We start from the raw sequence: 16,761 nt of genomic DNA, 5'->3' as shown, positions 1-16,761 counted from the left end.
ATTAAGGCCTAGGCTGGTGGTGGCAGCGGGGGGAGGATTGGGGCAGGAGAAGCAGACCCTCACTAGCGAAGAAAAGCTGGGCTCTGAGAAGGAAGCACCATCCCAAGAACGTCCACATGCACACTTCCCAGCATCCTCATTTTCAGCTCTTCATTGTATCTGTGGATGCTATAACCTGGGGCTACTTCCTTTAATTCAGGCAGAGATTCCCAAGTTTGCATCTACTGACATCTGGAAGGCCAAGCTCTCGGCTTTGCTTTAATTCAAGTGATTTGCCAACTGGATCTCAGTGCCAAGCCCAGATAACTCAACTGCCTAAATGGGAAATGGGCCTGATGGGTTTGTTCTGAACAGGGTCATATAGAGCCATTGTATAGCAGCCTTATATTGGTTTAGGCATTTTCTTTTTTTTTTTGAGACAGAGTCTCGCTCTGTCGCCCAGGCTGGAGTGCAGTGGCACTATCTCTGCTCACTGCAAGCTCCACCTCCCGGGTTCACGCCATTCTCCTGCCTCAGCCTCCCCAGTAGCTGGGACTAGAGGCGCCTGCCACCACGGCCAGCTAATTTTTTTGTATTTGTAGTAGAGACCGGGTTTCACTGTGTTAGCCAAGATGGTCTCAATCTCTTGACCTTGTGATCCGCCCGCCTCAGCTTCCCAAAGTGCTGGGATTACAAGGGTGAGCCACCGTGCCCAGCAGCTTAGGCATTTTCAAGAAAAGTGAATTAAATTCAGTAACACTGATCAAGTTGCAAAGTGCTGTGAACACAGATTCAAATGTCTCAGTTCTTGCCCCGAAGGAGCCCACCGTCTTTCCTCTGTTGTTATAAACATGGGAAAGAAGGAGTGGACTGGTCAAAAATGAGGCTATGATGGCTACCCATGCAGCCTTCCTAGCGGGGACACCTTATTTGGTCTAAGGATAAACAGGAGTCCACCAGGCAGAAGACAGTGAGGAAGGCAGTTCCAGGAGTCACAGGATGAAAGGCTCGCCCCTCACTGGCCACAGGTGGAACGTGTGAGGTGCAAAGAGAATGAGTCTCAAGAGCTCTCAAAGACTCTCCCGCACAGGATCGCGGCGTCTGCTTTCCTGACCTCATCACTTTCCAAACATATTCTTGGAAAAAGAAAACCTTTCAAGCATTCTCTCCATCTGCTTCTACCCTGACCTGGAAATTCAAGGGACCAGAAGCAATACAGCAATACAGACAGATCCTCCATGCAGAGGGTGAGACAGAGAACTGAGTCCAGAAAATGTTAGCAAAGTCGGGGAGCGAGATTACATTACAGCCATGTGCCACGTGGAAATTGAATTTCAAGTTATTAAAAGGAAGGCAAAAAAAAAAAAAAAAAAAAAAATATATATATATATATATATATATAAAGAAAAAGCCCTCGCCTCGAGCTCAAAGATGGCTACATGAAGAGTTCGGATATCTGATGGTAATTTACCACCGGAACCTCTCCAGCCCTCCGCGGAGACAATGACTCCTCTGGTCCTACTGAGGAGTAATTGCTCAGCATCTCTGACTGTTCACATGATTCCAAGTATATTTATAGTGTTAGGATGGCCCAGAATTTTTGAAGGTTTTTTTTTTTATTTTTGGCAAACAGTCCTGCCAGGAGATGCTGAAGATCAGATATTTTAGAAAATCTGTTTCCGGTACTTCAGCAGTCAACTACTACAGCAATGATGGAGAAAGATGCTTGGTTGTTCCAGGAAGCTCTGTCATGACTCCCAGGTCCAGTTTTAAAGCATCTTCTGAAATAGGGGAAAGATATGCCTAAACATGCTCTCTAGAACTTAAAGCATAGTTTTTCATCCCACACAAATCTGTACCATGGGGCAGAATTAGCCACAGAAGACATTCTCAGTTGTCAATTAGCCATGAAAGTGGCTTGAGGAAAATCTAGATAATGTGAAATAACTCTTTAAAGTAAAAAGAGAGGTGGTACATTCTTTGTTTTACAGGTAATGTAAAAAAGACACAAAAAGGTGAAAGGTGTTACCTATGGCCACACACATTGCTCCATAGGAGCTCCTGGGCCTGGGGTTCGCCCCCTCCCTCCTAGAACCTGGCCAGCCCAGGCTCTTTCTAGTTAGACCATTTGGATTTTCTGTTAATGACCCTAATCAAAGCAGAAATAGCACAAAATGACCTTGGTGGCAGTGGAGAGGGAACTTGGGATTTCAAATTTTTAATGTTGACTCATAAAGTTAATTCACAAAAAATAACAGATTTCGGTGTGATTTAAATTAAACATTCTTGCCAGGCATGGTGGCTCACGCCTGTAATCCCAGCACTTTGGGAGGCCGTGGCAGGAGAATCGTTTGAACCAGGGAAGGCAGAGTTTGCAGTGAGCGGAGATTGCTCCACTGCATTCCAGCCTGGGTGACAGAGCGAGACTCCGTCTCAAATAAAATAAAATAAACATTCTGAGGAACAAGTGAGTCATGAGACTCTCCCATTTCAGAAATGCCTGGAAGAATCTCCCATTTCAGAAATGCCTGGAAGAATCTCCCATTTCAGGTATTTTAGGGAAGCAAACCGTTCATTCAGAAGAGAATTTTGCCAGGTTTGCACAGACTTTAGACATTAATACTCCCTTGAAATGGGTTTTGGAATCGTTGACAGAGGAAAAAAAGAGTAAAACTGCAAGAGAGGCAAGCAGAGAAGTGAATGGATTGCTGCTGAAAAGGACTGAAATCAGACACAAAGAGATCTCAAATAAGAAGCAAAATTTTTCAGAGTCTACCTTATAAATACTTTTCATCTGAAACCATCCAGCAACATTTACTGGCCCAAATGAACTGTGGGTACGAATAGTTTCATTCTATAGGTCATTCATGTACCAAACACAGCCTTTCTTAATGAGGTATCAAACCCACAATGGAAACTTGTATCCAACGCTCCAAATAAACTCTAACCAAGGATGGGAAACTCGGAATCATGGAGTTGTTTGTGGATTTGGCTCAAAGTCTGGCATGTTTTTGAGGCTTGAAACACTGACTATTTGCATCCAATAAATCAGTTTGTGAAAAAGGAGAGCGGGAAGAAACGGGATATGGAAATTTTGTATCTCAAGAAAGAGCCAAGCATTTTCCCTCCTAACCAGAGCATGGCAGAAGGGAGAAGAAAAGGAAAGGAGCTTGCCCTTTGTGGAAAGCTGAGCTTTTCCTGAAAGTCTGACAGGCAAAGGAACAAAGTTTGGATCCTGCAAGATCATTCCTGTAACCAGATCAAGTTCCTCCTGTTTGCTGGAGGCCCTTGGGTCTCCCGTCACAACTGCACCCAGCTCACGGGCACAGGCAGGTGTACACCCTGCCTCTGTAGAGTCATCTTCCATAGATTTTCCTGCTGGAGCCAGGCAAATAGTGTTTTCAGAAAAAGTGAATCCAGCTTTCTGTGCCACCACCCTGGGATCTGTACTGTGTCATGGGAAGGCGTGCAGGGACTTGCCTTCTGACCCCACTGCCAGGAGGCGAGCTGGTTTGATCACTCCTGACCCCTTCCCGCCAGCATTTATGATCTTAGACACTTACTCACCTTCCAACCATGTGAGGCAATTAAGAACTATTACCTCTGAATCAAGGGCAAATCATCCACCAGTTTCCTGGCCAAGGTTTGAGTGGGAGGAGCAGCTTGTGTGAAATCCTTTAACGGTGACAAAATGCTTAACAATCTTGACGGCAGTGGTCAGTTAGGGTAACGAATGTAGTGGGGTCTGACCTCCAGCTCATGTTTTCCTGTGTTCACTTTCTATCTGGTAATGGTGAGCTCATCCTAATCCCCCTAGGGTAGCCCCCATCCGGGTAGGAGGCTACTGTTTGCCCCTGCACAGATGGGTCTAGCCCACCAGCCTCCCCCACCACGACCTCACCACAGAGTAGCAGTTGCCAGCACACTCCTGGAAGCTCTGCCTTTCTTCCGCCTCTCCCAGAGAATGAAATTTCAGCATTTGTACAGCTCAGACCCACTGGCTGAAACTTTTCTACGTCCTGCTTCCCTGAGTGAAGTAACTGACAGAGGAAGTAGTACTTCTAACTGGATTTTAGAGTTCCTGAGTCTAGTCTATGTTTAGTCTATCTCTGTTTCACTCTCCTTCCCCCACCCCATAAACTGACATTTTGTAGATTTCTGGTAAATTACTGAGTCCAGAGTTGGAAGCCCTAAGAGGTATTTATTTTACTTCAAATCACCTTTAGTCATCAGAATCACCTGGAGGGCTTGTTAAAGCAGGAGCTGGCCTGACAATGTGAACTTCTAATAGGTTTGCAGGGGATCCTGCTGCACTGTGGGACCAGGCTTTGAGACCTACTAGCCGCAGGGAGTCTCTTCCTCTCTTTCCTCCCTTCCTAAGCTGTGTCTCTCCCTGAAGCCCACCTACAGGAGAGACGGGAGACATTATGGGCAGTGTTGTCTCAAGAAGGAATGTAAGGAAAATTGGAATAAACAAAAGAAGAACTTGAATAACTCATCACAGTCACCGTTGATCCTTTGCCCAGGAAATAGTACTTCTTAATGTTTTTTTTTTTTTTTTCTTCCATGAACTAGCCTTTTATCCTTAGCAGAGAGGTTTTCTCTCAAGAAGATAATCTGTCATCTTTAGAACAGGATCTGAACCTTAATTCTTCTTTCTAGTGGGAGTTAAGTCCATTTACTTCTTATTCTGGATTAATTTCCCCCTTTGCCATTGAATAAAGCAGAAGACTTTACTAAGGGCCTACTTCATGCCAAGTCATGTGCTAATAGTGCTAAGTGATTTATGTGCATTGAAAGACCTTTGCCACAATTTCACAAACTATATGTTATTAACCCATTTTACAAACTAGCAAACTGAGGGTTAGGGAAGTTTTGTAGTTACTGGAGATCACAGAGCTAGTCATACGTTGAACAGAGATTCAAATCCTGGCTTGACTTCAAAGATCTGCCATAGATAGCGTTACACAAGTCTTACACACTATAGTGAAAGACTTGTCACAAACAATTCTGTGATCTGTCACTTATTCAATACATGTATTTATTAAGCACATACTATGTGCCATGCTCTATAACAAGGTCCCAGGAATATAATGATGTACAAGACAGATGGAACTTTTCAAAACACATATTCCTAGATTGTCTCATGAAAATTTGTTTTTAATACTTTGTCCTTCGATGGACTTGCTCATCAAAGCATACATGTCATTAAACCCAGAAATTGCATTCCCTTCCTCTATTTCTTGCCAACCTCCTGTGACTTACAATTCATCTCAGTTTAACAAATTTGTTTCCTATTTTCCTTAAAGGAGTCTGTGTGTTGCTTTTATTTTTTAAATATTTTTAGTTTTTGGGCCAGGCACAGTGGCCCACGCCTGTAATTTCAGCACTTTGGGAGGCCGAGGGGGGCGGATCACAAGATTAGGAGATCAAGACCATCCTGGTTAACATGATGAAACCCCATCTCTATTAAAAACACAAAAAATTAGCCGGGTGTGGTGGCACATGCCTCTAGTCCCAGCTACTCTGGAGGCTGAGGCAGGAGAATCGCTTGAACCTGGGAGGCGGAGGTTGCAGTAGCCAAGATGGCGCCATTGTACTCCAGCCTGGGCAACAGAGCGAGACTCCATCTCAAATATATATATATTTAGTTTTTGAATGAGTACAACATTAACATAGCTCAAAATTTACAAGAAATAAAAATGTGTACAGTAAAAGTTAATCTCCTTTCCACCCCATGACCCCTGACCACCCAGATCTCCCCAGAGGCAACCACTTATAAGTATACATTGTCTTCCCTGGTCCTTTCTTTGCTTATGAACACAAGTGGTTGGTTTCTACCTACAAAGTGTTCTCTACTTTTATTTTTTCTCAGTTGATTTATCTTGGAGATCATGCCAAATCAGTAAATATAGTTACCTCGTTCATTTTAACAGCCACATATGTAAATAATTCTAAAATGCACCATACTGTATTTAACTAAGCCCTTTGTTGATGAACACATAACATGGTCCAGTATTTTTCTATTACAAACAATTCTACAATGACTACCCTTATGTGTATATAGTTTTGCACATGAGCAAGCGTATCTACAAGATAATTTCCTATAAAGGGAAATGCTGGGTAAAGAGCCAATGGTATGTTCATCTGTAATTTAAAAATCTTTTCGTTATGGGACTTTTCAAGCATTACAAAAGGAGACAGACTAGTAAGATAAACTACTGCATATCCATCATCAAACTTCAGCGATTATCCACAATCCATGGCTGATCGTATTTCATATAGATATAGGCCCTATCCATTTCCCCACCCCAAATTATTTTGAAACAACTCCAGACATAATGTTATTTCACTAGGAAATATTTTGGCGCTGTTCTTGAAAAGCAAGGACTTAAGAAAAGAAAAATATATGTATGTGTGTAATCACACTATCACGCCTAAAATAAATTATTCATTAATACTAGAAAATAGCCTGTCAGTGTCATATTTTCCCAGATTGTCTCATAAAAATTGATTTTCTACTAGTTTATTCTTTGATTAGAATCCAATAAGATCCAAAAAAACAAAAAACAAAAAGAATCCAATAAGATCCATACATTGCAGTTGGCTAAGTCTTTTTTTAATCTATTGGTTTCTCCCTCCATCTCTCTTCTTTTTCTTCGTGCATTGTTGTTGTAGAAACTAGGTATGTTTGCTTCCAGAGTCTGGATTTTACTGATCCTATCAAATTACCACAGGGTCATTTAAAATGTTCTGCTACCCATTAGGTCAAAAATGAAACACAAAATTAAATCGCAGAATTTCTTAATAATAAAACAACATCGCTGAAACTATGTGGCACAGCTAAAGCAGTTATTAGAAGAAAAATAACAGAACTAAATAACTATCAGTAAAAAAAGCAAAGTTAAATGGATTACACCCATAAGTCAGAAAGCTTAAAAAAATCAAAATGTAAGACAAGAGGAAATCAGAAAGAAGATAAATGCAGAATTAATGTTTCATCATTTTAGGACTTGTTTTTACAAACTGCAGCTTAAGGCTCACCATTTGAGAACTAGGAGACCATTTCCTAATATGTAACGATAGCGACAACACAGCTAGGTAGCTGTCAGGGGCTGGGAGCCTTTTCTACACAAACTTTGCTCTGAATTTCAAAATACTAGCCTGCCTTGACACTTAGTGGAAATTCAGGGAGGGTGGCCTTAACTCAGGTTCTTCAGGGAAGTGTCCCGTTTCAGGGACACCGTGGGGTGGGGTTAGGGGACGGCTGTATTCCGCACATCTAGTTCTGGCTGGGCTTATGGCAAGTCTCAGTCCTCTGGAGTCACCTGAGTGACTGAGGGATGAGAGGCATTTCTGATCCCGTAATATACTTACATGGTTTTGCCATCTACCGGACTCCAGTTCAAATCTCAGCTGGCACAGTTACCTTTCACGTGGCCTTGAGCAAATCTCTCTGAGCTGAACTTTCCTCACCATAAATCTGGTAAAAATCTTTACCTTAAGGAAGTGTGGATCAAATGAGATACCAGGTGGAGCTAGTGCTCACAGAGTGGAAGCTAAGGTGATGAAACCCTTGATTCTCAAGTTCTGTGATTCCATGATGGAGATCCATGAGGGCTACCAGATGGGGAGTATCAACTAAAAGAAAGCAATCACGGAGTTCTTCCTGCCTTCTCTGGAGGATGTATTCCTATGAGCTGCCCTGAATGTTAAAAATAATACACCTGCCCCCAAAGTGCCTAGGACGCCTTTGTTGTCCACCTGCTCATCGTCCAGCGGTTTCTGCAAGTGGACCAGTTACCTGCTCAGGAGCAAACGTTTCTATCACGATGCACCCTCTCCCAGGGATGGGCTCAGCCTGTGCTCTCCCTGCTACAATGTTGAACAGTGCCATCTGTCCCTACCCAGCGTCAGCCTCACTCAGAGGGCACAGGCTTGGAGTGTGGGAGGCACGCTCCCAGCTCACTTTGCTTTTCCCGCCCTGGAGGGGAATCCAGGATGTCTAACTGGTCTTCTGGCCCCGAGAGGGAGAGGTGGGGATAGGACCTTCCTTTAGTCCCCTCCCTAGTGGAACGAACGATTCTTTACGGTCATCTGTGGGGTTCTTTTCGTAAAGAAGCATCTGCAGGGTAAGAAGGAAAAAAATCCACCGTGCAAATACATCCCAGGCACATGCCTCCTGAGAAGTGGCCCCCTCCTCCCTCCGCCGTCCCCGGCACCTCCTCGGGCTTCGCCAGCTTCCTGCTCCTGGGAGCAGGCAGAGATCCCGGCGTGGGCAGACCCCTGCCACTGGCGTCCAGGCCCCGTCCGAAACTCACGCCCACGTCGGAGGAGACTCTCGGGATAACCACGGTGCTCCCAAGACCCGGAGGGCAAGAAGAAAGAGCCCTGGCAAACAAAGGGCATGGGCCGGGAGCGCCGCAGCCCGGGGCGGGGGCACGGCGACCGCTAGGCCAGGGGGCGCCCGCCCCCAGCGCCCCACGCCCGGTGCCAGCGAGCCGAGGCGTGCATCTCCTTATATGGTCAAATGACACGGAGGGGGTTCTCGAGGGCGGGAGCCGCGCAGCGCTCCACTCGGCCGGCAGCGGAGCAGCAGCCACCAGCCGCCCGCGCCCGCCCGCGCCGTCCGGGAGTCCCCGGGCCGCTGCGGCGCCGTGAGTACCTCCAGCTCCCTGCGCCCCGGAGGGAGGCCGAGGGGCTTAGCCACCAGGACTCGGAAGAGGGGGCCGAATCCGGTGCGAGACCCGGGGAGAGGGGAGCAGATCCGGAGTTGGGGAGACCGGTGAGTGGAGAGGAGAGCTGTGGGTCGGAGAAGACCACTGGGAGAGGGGAGCCGAACCGTGCGGAGAGAAGCCGGGAGAAAGGAAATGAGCTGTAGGGTAGACCCGGGAGAGGGGAGCAGATCCCTGGGGGCTGGGAGTGGGGAGACCACGGGAAGAGGGGAGCGGAGCAATGAGAGGGGGCTAGACCCTGGGGGCGCTGGAGCTCAGAGGAGCCCACGGACCCATCCCCAGAGGGGGATTACAGCCCAAGTCCTCACCAGGTGGGGCACCGCCATGCGGGCAGGGGCTTGGCTAGCCTGGGTAAAGGCTGGCCGCGGGTCCCAGCCGGCGGCTGCGGGGAGGTGACGCTGTCCCCTTGCTTCAAGGCCCGACTCCGGAGCCGGTTGTCCTGGCACGGTGGTCTGCGCAGGGGTGTCCGGGCTATTTCCCTTTGGTAGAAATAAGTGGAGCTTGCAGTGTGACCTCACTCCTTGACTCGTGTAGACATTTAATAACTGAACCATTCGGTTAAAAAAAAAAAAGGCGTATTTTAAATGAAAAAGATTCTAAGTTTTTCTTAAGTTGCACTCGTGTGATATCTTAGCATACTAGAAATTGAGGGAAGAAAATACTGTTTTTCAGATTTTAAATGAATCAATCATATTTACTTTCATATCCCCAGTCAGGTTTTAATTGGAAGTAGGCTAACCCCGTTAGCTGAAATGTGTAGCTGGCCTCCAAGCAGCAGTGAACTTAGACAGCACTGAACTTAAGGCCCGCACTCCCTTCCACATATTTTGGAAGGTAATAAATCACAATTTGGGCTTAGAATCAGGAGAACTGTCTTCAAAACACAACTCCAAATACATCTCACATTTTTGGTGCTGACTCTACTAACGAATGTTTTATAATAATATATTAAAGAAAAGAGGTTTTGCACTATCCTGACGATGTTTTAGACAAAAAAAAAAAAAAAATTGCAGCAAGTCTTAGAAGTACAGGAATTCCTAGTCTATCAATTTAATTTTAATAAAATCAAACTCAAAGAACATTTCATTGTGCATTTATATAAAATTTTTTCAAGTGTTACTGGATTTAGATCACCCTCCAATTTAGAAGATCATCAATTGATACATAGAATTGTGTTTTCATGGTGTTTATTAGCCTGCCATGGTTTAAAATGCGTTTACACCATCATATGTCGATGAAGGCTAATGATGGGCTTACTAAAGACCAGAAACTGTTCTGGGCACATAGATTCTGTCTCATTTTAGCTCACGGTCTCACAAATAACCACAGGCAGATGCGGTAGGCTAGAGGATGCGGGGGACTGCATCTAGGCTGCCTGAATTTACATCCGGGTCCCTCAACCTGTGCAGCCTGGGCCAAATCACTTCATGTCGTGGTGTCTCGGTTTCCTTCACTGGGAAACAGTGACAATGATGTTGTCTCTTTGGCAGGGTTGTTAAAAAGTCTGGACATCATAGACAGTGTGTACCTATTTGACAGCCTCATTTTTACAGGTAAAGACACTGAAAACAGAGATCAAAGTAACTTTAACTCAGGGTTTCCCAGGCTGTAAATGGTAGCCCTGAGATCTGACCCCAGGCAGCTTAACTTGAGAACCTGAGTTCTAACCGTAAACACACCACGGGAGGAACATTTGAATATTTATTTATTTTTTAACATTTGAATATTTCTACGAGACCTTATGCTGCATTCTTTGACCCAAGATTGCGTGTTAAGCCACTTCCAGTACTGAAAGATATTTAAATTGCAGTCAAAAACACCCAGTAGAATATTGCACACACACACATACAAATCAGACTAGATATCAGTTTACTCCCGTCCTGTGCTGAGGGCCAGTTATTCAGCCTCTGTGACTCAGGCAGCTTCCTTTGTCAGCACCGGGGCCTGAGTTGGTAAAGTTGGTAAGCGGCTCTCTGACTCAGATGCCCCGAGGTAAAAAGTTCCTTGAGCCTGGGTGAATGGAAATGTCAGACGTTGGGTTCTTCTGTGCGGTTTTATTATGAGAATTTGATCAAAGCCACATTTATTAAGTGTCCATCTCAGGTTGCGTCATACTGAAGCCGCTTCCTCAAGATGACCATCTGAAACGAAATGCAAGTGCTTTCTCTAGGGGCTGAGAACTGTGTCTTCCTGGAGACTAGGCTGGCATTTTGACTTTGGCGTGAGTCAAATGAATTTCCTCTGTCATCCTAAATTGTGGATTTCAGTTTTAGCTCCCATGATGATTACTTTCATGTGTCAACTTGACTGGGCCATGTGGTGCCCAAACATTCGGTCATATGTTCTGGGTGTGTCTGCGAGGGTGTTTTTGGATAGGATTGACATATGAATGGGTAGACCAAGTCAAGCTGGCTGCTCTCCATAATGTGAGTGGGCCTCCTCCAAACAGTTGAAGGCCTGAATAGAACAAAAAGACTGAGTAAGAGGGAAGCCTCGCTGCCGGACTGCTTGAGCTGGGACATTGGTCCTTTCCACCTTTGGACTCACATTGAAACATCGGCTCTTCTTGGGTCTATAGAGGCTGCTGTTTTCAGACTGCAACTTGCACCATCGGCTCTCCTGGGTCTCCAGCCTGCTGACTGCGGGTCTTGGGACTTTTTTCACCTTCGTACTTGCGTGAGATAAATCATTGCAACAAATCTCTCTATGTACATCTTTTGTTGGTTCTATTTCTCTAGAAAACCCTGACTACTACAGCTCTCTGGTAGCATCTACTTAAATATTCTCCCCACCAGCTGTCATTCTCCCTTTCTTAAAGATTTGATCACTACTTTGCTCCTGGGAGTCTTGGCTTTCCTCTTGCTGTAAAACACGCTCTCTGCATGGGAATGTCACAAGGGGTCTGGAGCAGCATCTGGTCTCCCGGGTCCATCCCAGTGCTTGTGGGTGGCGTCTTGCCTGGTGTGAACTCAGACTTCACACACATCCTCAGCCTTCGTGACCCATGCCTTTACTGCCCTGATTCTGTCTGCGGCTTCAAGATCCTCCAGGCGTACAGTCCTGAGTGAGATGAGGGATGTCTGTGGCAGAAGCAGCTGCCCTGTTTTCATGGGTGAACAGAATTAATGCCAGAATGTCCTTGCAGTATATAAATATGGAGCTTGTCAGTCAACAAGGAAATAGACCTGTCTGTTTAGGTTAATACAACTTTCGGAGGCAGTGAAAAGCAGGCAGTCAACGAATGAAGCAGAAGGAAGTGTGCAAGCCTCTCGGGACACAGCCCTGTTGCAGTGTGCCAGAGAAACCCCACAGAGCCACAGGACTGCAGTGAGAAGGAGGTGGCCAGTCATTCACGGAAGCTGCTGGACACCAAGGGAAAGGCCAGCATGGGAGTAGGGGTCATAGGCACCTCAGATGGCTGGGAGAGTGAAGAGTGAGCCACACTTGGGAGGTGAGAGGAGACTCCTGCCATGAAAAAGAGTGGGTGGTTTTCATTTTGTAGGTGTAGAAGTGTTCGTAACTCACTCAGGGAAGGCATGGTAGAGCCATAGCATGCAGGAGGGAGTCGCCCTCGGTCCCCACACTGGTGTGATTGACGGACCCGAGGCCACCCGCCATTCTAGCCTGTGCAGCTATGGTTGACCTGCATGGCTGCAATTGACGTGTTTTGAGATTAAACGACAAGATGGGATCTTAAACGTGTTTAAATTATTTGGAGCTAGAACTAGACTGGAACTCATTCATAGACTGTGTGTTTTATCTCAGCTTCCCGGTGCCTCACGTAGCACATGGAAAACAGTGGTTACTCAACACATTCTTGTCGGCTGGATTCAAAAGCCTGAATGACATCAGAACAAGTGTAACTCCTCTTGTAGTCATGGACTTCAGATCAGAAATTTGATATTTATTGTTTTCCCATTTCTTTTTAGTATTCAATATTCAAAAGATAATTCAGAAGACAGCAGTTTACCTTATTCAAACATTGCCTCACACAGAACCACCAGAGATGAATGGAGATGTTTATTTATTTATTTTTAAGTTGGAAGTTACCAGTTTATGTAAACTATAATACACCTCTGATACCTGCCTGTACATGCATGTAGTAAAGGCTCATTAAATTAATCCGTAAATATATTATACAGTGGTAAGCTAGTCAATTTTATACCTTACAAACTAAGATTGTTTAAAATCCAACAATTTAAAAATAGATTTCCAGTGGATGCTAGATGACTTTTTTTCTTCCTTTCCTTCTTTTTTTTTGTTTTTTTTTTTTTCAGGGTTTCACTGTGTTGCTCAGGCTGGAGTGCAGTAGCTTTTCACAGATGCTATCATAGCTCACTATAGCCTCAAACCCCTGGGCTCAAGCAGTCCTCCTGCCTCAGCCTCCCAGGTAGCTAAGACTGCAGGCACACACCACCGTATCCAACTGATATAATTTGTTTGTTTGTTTGTTTGTGGAGACCAGGTCTTACACTATGGCCCAGGCTGGAGTATAGTGGCAGCACTACAGCTCACTGCAGCCTCGAACTCTTGGGCTCAAGAGATCCTCTTTCTTTAGGAACTCCAAGGCTTGATCCGTTATTCTAGTTTATAAAACAGCAACTTTCCTTGACATGATGGCCCTCTCCATTTCATCAGAATTTCTGTTTAAAACAAATCGTTTAGCTAGACAAATGACGAGTGTTGGGGGTGAGCAGTTTTTGTGTGTAGACACTCCCATCCATAGGAAAACAAAATGGTGCAGGGTATTCTTTGAGCACATTTCCAGGTGTGAGAGTCCCGTGCCTTTGAATGGAGGATCTTTGATTATAGGCAACACGTGTCTGTAGAACATCAGGGCCTTGTGCTGACACCTGGAGCCCCTGTTGGGGATCTGTGCCTTCTTCCCAAAGTGGGCAAGACTCCCAGCTGGCTTTTTGCTTCTTGACCTGGCCAGGCTGCATCCTGGACTGTGCAGCTGTGTGTTCACATGGGATTGGAGTCCAAACACAACAAGAAGAGTTCTATCCGCTGCGGAAGCAGCAGCTTATCTGGAAGGAGGGACGAGGGCAGCGGTGGAAGCTCATGATGTCATATGCCAAACCACATTACATGTTGGGTTTGCTATGCAGGGTGGATTGTTCACATAATAGGTTCCTAATTTTTCATGTTTGATTTTTGCCTATATGTTTGTACTCTGACATGTTTGCATTCACTCACCCGTCCATTCATTTGTTCATGCATTCCACAAGTATTCACAAAGCCCCTGGTCCTGTGTGTGTTCCCTGCTGGTGAGGTCTCAGCGACAGGTAGTGGCACCCTTCCCAATGCTTACGGTTGGCAGAGGACAGGGCAATTGCATGAAAACATGACACTTTTATAATATATTTTTTAAAAGAGCCCACATAGACCAGTTTTCCTAATTGGCTCTGGAAAGCTCTGGTTGATTATTGATAGGCAATTGAATGTCCCATGCGGATCCCCGGTGGCATCTAAAGATCCAGAGACTGACTTACTGAAGCTGCTTTTGCATGTGTTGAAGGGCTGCATGCAGGAAGAACTTGGGAACATTCATAGATTTCTCCTTAGGAAATGACTACATTAGAAGAACCTCCTGCAGCAGGGTTGATAGGGAGAAGCACTTCGGGTTTCAAAGGGGAAGGAGAAAATGGGCCCACTGGGGTCAGATGAAAGTAGGTAGCCAATAAAAGGTGCATTGAAAAGGATGCTTAAATAGACTTCTTTTGCTAATCTGACCTCTTCAGGCTTTACCTGTAGGGATCTGCTAGGCTCCTGGAACTCCAAGGCCTGAGCCAGCAAGCCAAGCGAGGCTGTCTATCATGGCAGCCCTTCCTTTGATTGAAATCTTTCTGGTTAAAAAAAAAAAAAAAATTAGCTGGGTGTGGTGGGACACACCTGTAATCGCAGCTACTTGGGAGGCTGAGAAAGGAGAATCGCTTGAACCTGGCAGGTGGAGGTTGAAGTGAGCTGAGATCGGGCCACTGCACTCCAGCCTGGGTGACAGAGTGACACTGTCTCAAAAAAACAAAGAGCTTTCTGGCATGTGGGGTCCTTGCCTCTCTTCTGCCTCATTTCATTTACCCCCCCTCCTTCCTTTCTTTGTCCTGTCACTACTCCTCTCCCCTTCCCTTTACTCTTTCTGTTTTCTTTTTCCCATTATGTTCCTCTAGCTTTGACACTTTCCCCACTCATACTTTGTTTTACAGTTTTTGAATCTGAAAATTTAAAAAATAGATCACATTGATAAGCTTGTGAACTTTTAAAATTAGTATGAATTGTTAGTAGGAGCTGTGCATTGTCGCTTCCTGGCCCTCTGAACCTTTATTCTTACATGCTTTTTATTTATTTATTTTTTGAGACATGGTCTGTGTCACCATGAGGCTGTTTCCTTGAGGTGGGAGAGCAGGGGTGCTATCGTGGCTCACTGCAGCCTCGACCTCCTGGGCTCATGCCTCCTGAGTAGTGGGGACTACAAGTGCATGCCACCACACCCGGCAAATATTTGGTGTTTTTTGTAGAGATAGGATTTCTCCATGTTGCCCAGGCTGGTCTTGAACTCCTGGGCTCAAATGATATGTCTGCCTCAGTCTCCCAAAGTACTGGAACTACAGGCATGAGCCCCTGTATGCAACCTATTCTTATATCTGAGTCAAAGCTGGGCTGGCGAGAGACTCAGAGATCAAGGCCTTCCCTGGGCCATCCCCAGACCTCCGAGCTGCACCTGGCACCTGCCTCAACCATGGCAGTTCCCTTGACCTGGAGTCAAGCCTGTACCCTAAGATCCACCTTTTTCAAATACCCTGTTCAGGGCCGAAGGGATAATGACATCATGGAATGATTTAGCTTGGTGAGGAATAAGAACTCCAGGAAACTGTGATTTGGAATTTGATTCAATGAAATAACAAGAAGGGGTGGCACCTTATGTTTGGGTATCTCCCTGCAAGCTGTTGCCGGATGCTTTTAGCATTCCTGTGTACCAGCTAAGGGGTAAGAATTATTGATAACCTGTCAGGAGGGATGAGGAGTTCAGAGAGAGTAAATGGATTGTACACAATTAGGTTAATAAGTCATTATAGAACCAAGATGTCCTACTTTTGTTTGAAGAAATGATTCAGAAATGGACCCTGATACCCTGATACATTTTTTAGAAGTCATTGCCCCCCGTCTTGCATAGTAAAGGCAGGCTTCCATGCAGTAAACTTTCACTGGGCTGTCCATCACCCCACTGCCTGCTTGGCACACCCAAGTCCACGAACAAGGCGCCCAGGCCCTCATTGCCTTGGCTGTTGACTGGGTCTTCCATCTTCCTGAGCTCTCTTGCCTACCCTAGTCTGTCTCTCATTTCTCTGGCTTTGCCTACTCCACCCCGAGACCTGACCTTCCGTATCACCTGGCTGACCTGTTCCCAGCACAGATAGCATCTCCCCTGGGATGCCTGCCTGCTCTCTCAGCGGCTCCTCCTCTGCGTGCCCATCATACCTGTGCACCTCCAGCACGCACTGAGTACGGGGCTTGGTAGTCTGTTTGGTATATATCTCTTTTCCTCACCAGATGACAAGTTCCTTGAGGGGAGGGGCCTGCATCTTAGTCATCTTTGTATCTTCAGCACTTTTCGTGACATTAGACACATAGTTCCAGCTCAACCAATGTTTATTCAATGAATGAATGAGCAATCAGGTATTTATGGGATTTAAAAAAATGCAAGTGACTGACGCCTGTAATCCTAGCACTTTGGGAGGCCAAGGCGGGTGGATCACCTGAGGTCAGGAGTTTGAGACCAGCCTGGCCAACATGGCGAAACTCCGTTTCTACTAAAAAAAAAAAAAAATTAGCTGGGCGTGGTGGCGCGTGCCCATAATCTCAGCAACCCGGGAGGCTGAGGCAGGAGAATTACTGAAACCCGGGAAGTGGAGGCTGCAGTGAGCCGAGATCATGCCACTGCACTCCAGCCTGGGTGACAGAGCAAGACTCTGTTTCAATTAAAAAAAAAAAAAAATGCAAGTTATAGGAGATTTCTAATATAGGACTATAGTTATACTTTTAAACA

General features: G+C 45.6%; 1 protein-coding gene across 4 annotated transcripts in view; it reads left to right on the top strand.

Annotated features, from left to right (window-relative positions):
- The window catches only part of FHL2 (four and a half LIM domains 2), a 76,879-nt gene that overhangs the window by 30,517 nt on the left and 29,601 nt on the right, over positions 1-16,761 (top strand). Inside the window, exons 1-2 of one of the 4 annotated variants that reach the window (XM_005575180.5) lie at positions 8,208-8,764; positions 10,885-10,935. The exons of 1 other annotated variant lie outside the window; for it this stretch is intronic. In XM_005575180.5, coding sequence (XP_005575237.3) covers positions 8,510-8,764; positions 10,885-10,935 — 306 coding nt within the window. In that variant the 5' untranslated portion in view covers positions 8,208-8,509. Of the gene's footprint in view, positions 1-8,207; positions 8,765-10,884; positions 10,936-16,761 lie in introns of those variants that run through there. 2 more of the 4 variants (XM_045368681.2, XM_005575181.4) reach the window with 2 other exon arrangements.

The sequence above is a fragment of the Macaca fascicularis genome, chromosome 13 (genome assembly GCF_037993035.2).
Source record: "Macaca fascicularis isolate 582-1 chromosome 13, T2T-MFA8v1.1".
NCBI classification, from domain to species: domain Eukaryota; kingdom Metazoa; phylum Chordata; class Mammalia; order Primates; family Cercopithecidae; genus Macaca; species Macaca fascicularis.
The sequence above is the reverse complement of the archived record's forward strand: the minus strand, read 5'-3'. Positions and strand labels throughout refer to the sequence as shown.